Genomic DNA, 8169 nt, shown 5'->3' with positions numbered 1-8169 from the left:
TCGCAAGCCGAGTTTCTGTGTCCAATGAAGGAGACGACATTGGCATGGGTGCTATCCGTTGAAATTAGTTCGATTTCACTTGCCTCAACAGGTCTTCGCAAGCCGAGTTTAGTGTCCAACGTAGGAAGGTACGCATAAGTGGGCTGGCTACACCCCTGGCAGAGGCCTTGGATTTAGGTCTCACTTGGCTTGCCGGGTCTTCTCACGCACAGCATATTTCCAAGGATCTCGGTCAGAAGTCATTGCCTCGGTGAGGCCCAATGTTCGAAGGTCATGCCTCACCACCTCATCCCAGGTCTTCCTGGGCCTACCTCTTCCATAGGTTCCCACAACTGCTAGGATGCGGCACTTTTTCACACAGCTGTCTTTATCCATTCTCGCCACATGCCCATACCAGCGCAAATGTCTCTCTTGCACACCACAACTGATGCTTCTTAGGTTCAACTTTTATATATATATATATATATATATATATATATATATATATATATACATACATGCATATATATATATGTGATAGGCTGCTTTCAGTTCTATCAACCAAATTTACACATAAGGTCTTGGTTAGCACAAGGCTATAGCAGAAGATACTTGCTGAAGGTGGCACACAGTGGGACTGAACCCTGAACCATGTGGTTTGGAAGCAAGCTTCTGACTACATAGCCACACCTATAAATATATATGTATTACATATTGCCGGCAGCATTAACTCATATCTAAGTAGTTAATCTGTAGTAAGTGATTGAACTTCATCTTGATGGATGCAAAGGGGGCTGGTGCCTGAGGTAACTATTCAGGCCAAGGGTGGTATAGAAGAGCCAGGGCCATTAATGTCTATGACTGGATGCCTTTCTTAACACCTCCCATTTTACAGAGTGTATTGGATGAGTTTCTTTTGTGGCATCAGCACTGTAAGGGCTGTCATCTCTATTTCACGAAAAAAAAAAAAAACTTACACATAAACTTCCCCAACACATATTCCAACACTATGTGAATACTAACCCCTATGCATACTTTGACAAAACTCTTGTAGACTTGCAGCATCTCTACCTTTTTTCCATCAAACTTTAACTTCTAGTCTTTTGGTCCTAGTGAAAGGGATTCTATTTTGCCTTATCAGCAACAAGGTGACCTCACTAGTGCTGGTGCTGCAAGAAAAATGGGAGGTAAACTAAATGAGGAGTGACAATACAGAGCTTGAGAGGGTTCATTTGTCTTCCTGAGGACAAGACAACCCCTACAGTGCTGGTGCCACAGAAGAAACTCATTCAATGCACTCTGTAAAATGGGATGTGTTAAGAAGGGTATCCAATCATAGAAACAATACCACCATGAAAAACGAACATAAAATGACAATGATGACAATTTTTTCATTTATCCTTTACATCTCTCAGCCATCAGACTGTAACCATGCTGGGACATCACCTTGAAGAATTATAGTTGAATGAAATCGACCGAAGTGCTTACTTTATTTCTTTTAAGCCTGATGCTTATTGTATTGGTCTCTTTTGCCAAATGACTACTTTGTTTTTTAAGCCTGGTATTTATTTTGTTGGTCCCTTTTTATAGGGACATAAACACATCAACACTGGTTGTTAAGCAGTGAGAGAGGACAAAGACAGACACAAAGACACACACACGCATGCATGCATGTGCACATACACACACACACACATGGGTTTCTTTCAGTTTCTGTCTACCAAATCCACTCACAAGGTTTTGGGCAGCCTGAGGTTAGAGTAGAAGACATTTTCCCAAGGTGCCATGTACTGGGACTGAACTTGGAACCATATGGTTCAGAGGCAAACTTCTTATCACACAGTCATCTACATATACACACTGCATCTATGGGTCTGCCACATTTAGGTGGAAAATATACTTCACGATATATATATATATAAATATATGCACAGTTCAAATTTACAGAAAACAAAAGACAAATACAGGTGAGGGAACAACAAGCAGGTATATTAGTTTGACACTCAGGAAGAATGGAAAAGTCTTTGATGTTTCAAGCCTATGCTCTTTGACAGAAAGGGTTAAGAGGACGAAAAAATGGAGAAAGGACGGAAAAAAACGGAGAGAGAAAAGTAATGAGTAGACACACACACACACACACACACAGGTGATTGTAGTGAATAATGGAGAGAAACCTAAGAGTGGTTCAGGGGCATGGGTTGCAGTAGATATGTGAGGACACTGAGGGTGATAGCAGATAAGCAAGATGCTAATGATGGATAACAGCCAGGGGGCAGGTGGGAAGAAGGTGATTGGTGGAAACAGTAGGTGGGGGAAGATAATGAGAAATGGAAGTAGTTTGGTGGAGAGGAGGAAAAGAGGTAACTGAGAAAGCGGGGAGGATGTAGTATGCACCTATTCTGCTCTCAGGTGATAGAGAAGTGATGAGTGACATATACATAATATAATACTATATATACATGTGTGTGTATGTGTGTATATATGTATATATAAATCTTTGTTAACCTAAACAAATAATGTTACAGAATTGAAATAGTAAAATGTTGAAAATGTACAGAGAATATATGATGTTTGATTTAAATCTTAGTCTATATATATATATATATATCATTTAACGTCCGCTTTCCACATATATATATATATATATATATACTCTTTTAATCTTTTAAATCTTTTATTTGTTTCAGTCATTTGACTGCAGCCATGCTGGAGCAGTGCCTTTAGTCAAACAAATCAACCCCAGAACTTATTCTTTGTAAGCCTACTACTTATTCTATCGGTCTCTTTTGCTGAACCGCTATTTTATGGGGACATAGACACACCAACATTGGTTGTCAAGTGATGCTTCAAGAACATCAGATGGTACCATTGTTTCCAACAAAGAATTGCATACGCGCATGTGTCAGCCAGCAGCCTCTCAACTCAGAGCTATCCATTGCATGCACTGGTACAGACATGTTCTCTATCTCCTGCTAGATCATCCTACCAGGGCTATACTCTCATTTGACCCAGTAGCTGTGAGCTAGAAGAAGCCTCATGGCAGGCCCTGCACCAGATGGCTGGACATGATTAAGAAAGATCTTCAGCAGCTTGGTGTCACCTTGGAGGATGCAGAGAGCCTGGCATTGGACTACCAGTGATGGAGAACACTGGTGGACCTGGTCAGCTCAATGCATGATGACATCTCTGAGATCACTAACTTGGACTGACCTCAGCCCTATCAAGCAAGCAAGCATACACAGCTCAAGAGCAACAATTGCAGGCAAACTAATATACAGAATCAGATGCATCTCCTTTTTCTACATATGTTGTTCATTACCACTTAACTGGAAATCCAGCCGAGATGACATTTAAGCCATTTCCACTGTAGCATGACAGGGTTAAACAACAACCTGACATCTGGGGTGCTTTTAGTAGAGTCCACCCTATTACAAGTATTCAGGCTAAGTGTCCCCATTTGAAGATACCCTGCTTCCTCCCTCCCTCCCACCAACCTTGGAGACCTTGTAAAAGGGTCTATTACTGTCTTCCCCCTTAACTAAAAGATTTTTTTAAATCACCCATTTACACACAAACATTTATGGCATGTAAGTAAAGAAATAAGTTTACCTTCAATGACTGATGCCAGAAAATTCTCTTCAGTCACTTCTAATAAACCTAGAATTCAAATAAGACAACAGAAATTTGTAATAATGGTTACAGTTGTTGTTCAATTCAATATTTATGAGATGAGGGTACTTATATTATGTATACTGTTTATATTAAGCAGACTGGTATCCTCATCTCAATTGTTCTTTCACCACGTTTCAGCTGTTGTACTCTCCAGAATTATTGAGGTGGTTTGTGCTGAAACCAGTTGTATCTGGTATAACAACAGAGTTCAACACAAGACACCTGAGGAAGGTCAGAGTGTACAACAGCCAAAATGGAGTGAAAGCAACAATCAAAACGGGGACACCAGTTTGACTAATATAAACAGTATACACAGTTGTTGTTGTTGTTTAGCAGCTGTAGGTCAGTATTGATCCAGCAGACCTATAATCAAAGATGTAACCATCCCATCTTTTTATTCAGACATAGTGTATCTAGGATTACATTATCTAATGTATAATAGTTAATATTGATGGTTACAGTCGCTGTTGCTGTTTAAGCCCATGGCCATCCTCATTCAGCAGACCTATGATCAAATATGTTCCAACCACGACCATCCCATCCTGTTTAGATGTAGTGTACATAGGACAACATAATCCATTGCTCTTACTTTTTAAAAGTAAGTTTGCTGAGATTTGAAGAAGACTTGGCTGCTATTGTTAGCAGGTTGAGTAACTACAGAGTAGATCTCTTGTTAGCAATGTTTTGTGTTGAGCTGAATTTGGAGGGGAGGGGATCAATCAATTTTGAGGGCATTCAATTAGTCACTAGTACTAAAGATTGTGGAGGCACATGGCTTGGTGGTTAGGGTGTTGGACTCATGATCGTAAGATTGTGGTTTCAATTCCAGGCGATGTGTTGTGTTCTTGAGCAAAACACTTCATTTCATGTTGCTCCTGTCCACTCAGCTGGCAAAAATGAGTAATCCTGCGATGGACTGGTGTCCCATCCAGCTCTTGTCAAACTGTCCAACCCATGCCGGTATGAAAAGAAGATGTTAAATGACGATGATGACGTACAAGGCCTGAAAGGTGAGAGCTAGTTGATTACATCAACCTCAGTGATCAATTAGTACTTATTTTATGAACCCCATAAGGATAAAAGGCAAAACAGACCTTGGCAGAATTTGAACTGAGAACATAAAGACATGAAATGGTACTAAGTATTTTGTCTGGTGTACTAACAATTTTGTCAGCTCACCACCCTAATCCTTTAGCATTTAAACTAAAGCCATACCCAACTAAAATATTCTGTTTTATACTCAAACTGTTTTATACTCAAAGTGGCCAGATTTGGTCTCTCACACCAACCCTACAATAAAAATTCTAAAAATTAAGTTACTATATCAGAATTTCAAAGCCAGAAGATAATTCTTGATTAATTCAAAACAATGTGAATAAAAAAAGTATCAATTTTGACAGGATAATGGAAATGCTAAAGGGTTGCTCTTTGCTCGTTTGCTTGTTTCAGTCATTTGATTGTGGCCACGCTGGAGCACGGCCTTTAGTTGAGCAAATCGACACCAGGACTTATTCTTTGGAAGCCTAGTACTTATTCTATCGGTCTCTTTTGCCGAACCACTAAGTTACGGGGACGTAAACACACCAACATCGGTTGTCAAGCGATGTTGGGGGGACAAACACAGACACACAAACATATACATACACATATATATACATATATACAACGGGCTTCTTTCAGTTTCCGTCTACCAAATCCACTCACAAGGCTTTGGTCGGCCCGAGGCTATAGTATAAGACACTTGCCCAAGGTGCCACACAGTGGGAATGGACCCAGAACCATGTGGTTGATAAGCAAGCTACTTACCACACAGCCACTCCTGCGCCTATAATAATAATGGTTTTAAATTTTGGCACAAGCCCAGCAATTTCAAGGAAGGAAGTAAGTCAATTACACTAACCCCAGTGCTCAACTGGTACTTATTTCCTTGACCCCACAAGGATGAAAGGCAAAGTTGACCATGGCAGAATTTGAACTCAGAACATACAGACAGATGAAACGCTGCTAAGCATTTTGTTCAGTGTACTAACCATTCTGCAATCTTGCCTTCTTACTACATACATACACACAGATACAACATACACTCATACATACAAATGTTCACAATCTCACACATAAACTCACATCACATGCACATATATACACACAACTACAACATCTGACTACAACAACATTGTAATTAGCTAGTATAGTCCTAGATACATCATATCCTGAATTAAAGATAAGATGGTTATAGCTGGAACAAAACTGACCTGTGGTTAAACAACAAAACAGTTACTAATACTGACTACTGTGGAGGTGTGTGGCTGAGTGGTTAGAGTGTTGGGCTCATGATCATAAGGTTGAGGTTTCAATTCCTGGACCGGGCGATGCATTGTGTTCTTGAGCAAAACACTTCATTTCATGCTGCTCCAGTCTACTCAGCCGGCAAAAATGAGTAATCTTGCAACATATTGGCATCCCATCCAGATAGGGAATATATACACCATGAAACCAGGAAACCAGCCCTTATGAGTCGGTATGGCTAGAATACTAACTACTATACATTTCACACAAACATGAAATTGAAATCAAATTCGCTGATGTAGCCAATGACAGCACTGCCTGACTGGCATTTGTGCTAGTGGAACGTTAAGATCACCATCCGAGTGTGATCATTGCCAGGACTGCTGACTGGCTCCTGTGCCGGTGGCACGTAAAAAGCACCATTCAAGAGTGATCATTACTAGCGTCACCTTACTGGCACTTGTGCCGGTGGCACGTGAAAAACAACATTCGAGCGAGGTCGTTGCCAGTGCTGCTGGACTGGCTCCTGTGCCGGTGGCATGTAAAAAGCACCATTCAAGTGTGGTCGATGCCAGTGCTGGCTGACTGGCTCCCATGCCGTTGGCACGTAAAAGCACCCACTACACTCCCGGAGTGGTTGGCATTAGGAAAGGCATCCAGCTGTAGAAACTCTGCCAGATCAGATTGGAGTCTGGTGCAGCCATCTGGCTCGCCAGTCCTCAGTCAAACCGTCCAACCCATGCCAGCATGGAAAGCGGATGTTAAACGATGATGATGATGCACATATATACACAGAAATGCACACACACTACAAACATATAAATCACTACAGAAACCTATAAGAATGATGACTGTGTTCTTGAGAACATCGTATTTGTGTGTGATTAGCAATGGCAGCTGCTCGCAATTCTGTAGGAGTCGTAGAAATTCATTAAGAACCAATTTCTTCTTGACAATCAAATAACTTGGTTCTTCAAGCAGTTCCACCAAACAGGCCACACAACTTGTTGATGTTTTCGTAGTGAGAACATCATCAAAGTTCTTGCATTTAATGGTCCAGATGGTGCTGTGTCTTGGATGGTTGCTTGTTTCAAACACGTTCTGCTCCATCACTGAAACAATAAGAGAGGGCAGAGAAGAATTTTTAATGACTGTGAATACAATGTTGCTGTTGTTGTTGTTGATGTAATTGTTGTTTAGCCCCAGGTTAGTCTTGGCCTAACAGATCTATGATTAAAAATGTTACATCTATAACCATCACTTGTTAAGATTATCCCTACAGATAAAGTGTTTTAATATACTTTGTAGCATATTATGGTTGCATAAGGTGCAGGTGTGGCTGTGTGCATAAGCACAGGCATGGCTGTGTGGTAAGAAGCTTGGTTCCCAACCACATGGTTCCAAGTTCAGTCCCACCATGTGGCAACTTGAGCCAGTGTCTTCTACTATAGCTTTGGGCTGACCAAAACCTCATGAGTGGATTTGGTAGATGGAAGCTGAAAGAAGCCTGTCATATATGTGTGTGTTTGTGTGTGTCTGTATTTGTCCACCCATCACTGCTTGACAACCAGTGTTGGTGTGGTTACATCCCTGTGACTTGGCAGTTCTGCAAAGGAGAATGATAGAATAACTATTAGACTTTAAAAAAATAAGTCCTCGGGTCGATTTGTTTGACTAAAGAGCCTCAAGGTGATGCTCCAGTATGGCCACAGTCACATGACTGAAACAAGAAAAAGAATAAAAGAATCCCATTTCCTATTCAGATACCATGAACCTAGGCCACAGTGCAATGACTGAAACAAGTAAAAGAGATTCTAAGTTACAACAAAACTTACTGATGTCACCAGGAAATGATCCACACATGGTTGTTGAAGGCAACCAATCAAAACCTTTATAAGGTCTCTCAGAAATGAAAATATAAACAATGAAACCAGCCAACATGAATTCAGACACATCAGTAGCACATGGGCCACACATCAACAACCTTTCATCAACAACCAGCTGTTGATCTTGACTACAAGACCCGATACATATGAAGAACAATCTGTGACAAAGCCTATTATTATGAAAGGAAATTTCATTTCCTTTCCTGTCACACTGGCAAACAATTCTGTTTGATGCTCATCTAATTTATTGTTTTACTTGTTTCAGTTATTTGATTGTGGTCATGCTGGAGCACTGACTTTGGTCAAACAAATCGACCCCAGGACGTTTTTTTTTAAACCCTAGTAC

General features: G+C 40.7%; 1 protein-coding gene across 1 annotated transcript in view; it reads right to left on the bottom strand.

Moving 5' to 3' along the window:
- The window catches only part of LOC106878278 (uncharacterized), a 194885-nt gene extending 186971 nt beyond the window's left edge, over positions 1–7914 (bottom strand). Inside the window, exons 1-3 of the mRNA XM_052977847.1 lie at positions 7773–7914; positions 6774–7049; positions 3589–3636 (exon numbers count right to left, since the gene is read on the bottom strand). Of these exons, the coding sequence (XP_052833807.1) occupies positions 3589–3636; positions 6774–7049; positions 7773–7914 (466 nt within the window). The remainder of the gene's footprint in view (positions 1–3588; positions 3637–6773; positions 7050–7772) is intronic.
- Positions 7915–8169: the final 255 nt, after the last annotated feature.

The sequence above is a fragment of the Octopus bimaculoides genome, chromosome 29 (assembly GCF_001194135.2).
Source record: "Octopus bimaculoides isolate UCB-OBI-ISO-001 chromosome 29, ASM119413v2, whole genome shotgun sequence".
Lineage (NCBI taxonomy): Eukaryota > Metazoa > Mollusca > Cephalopoda > Octopoda > Octopodidae > Octopus > Octopus bimaculoides.
This window is presented reverse-complemented; position numbering and strand designations above follow the sequence as displayed.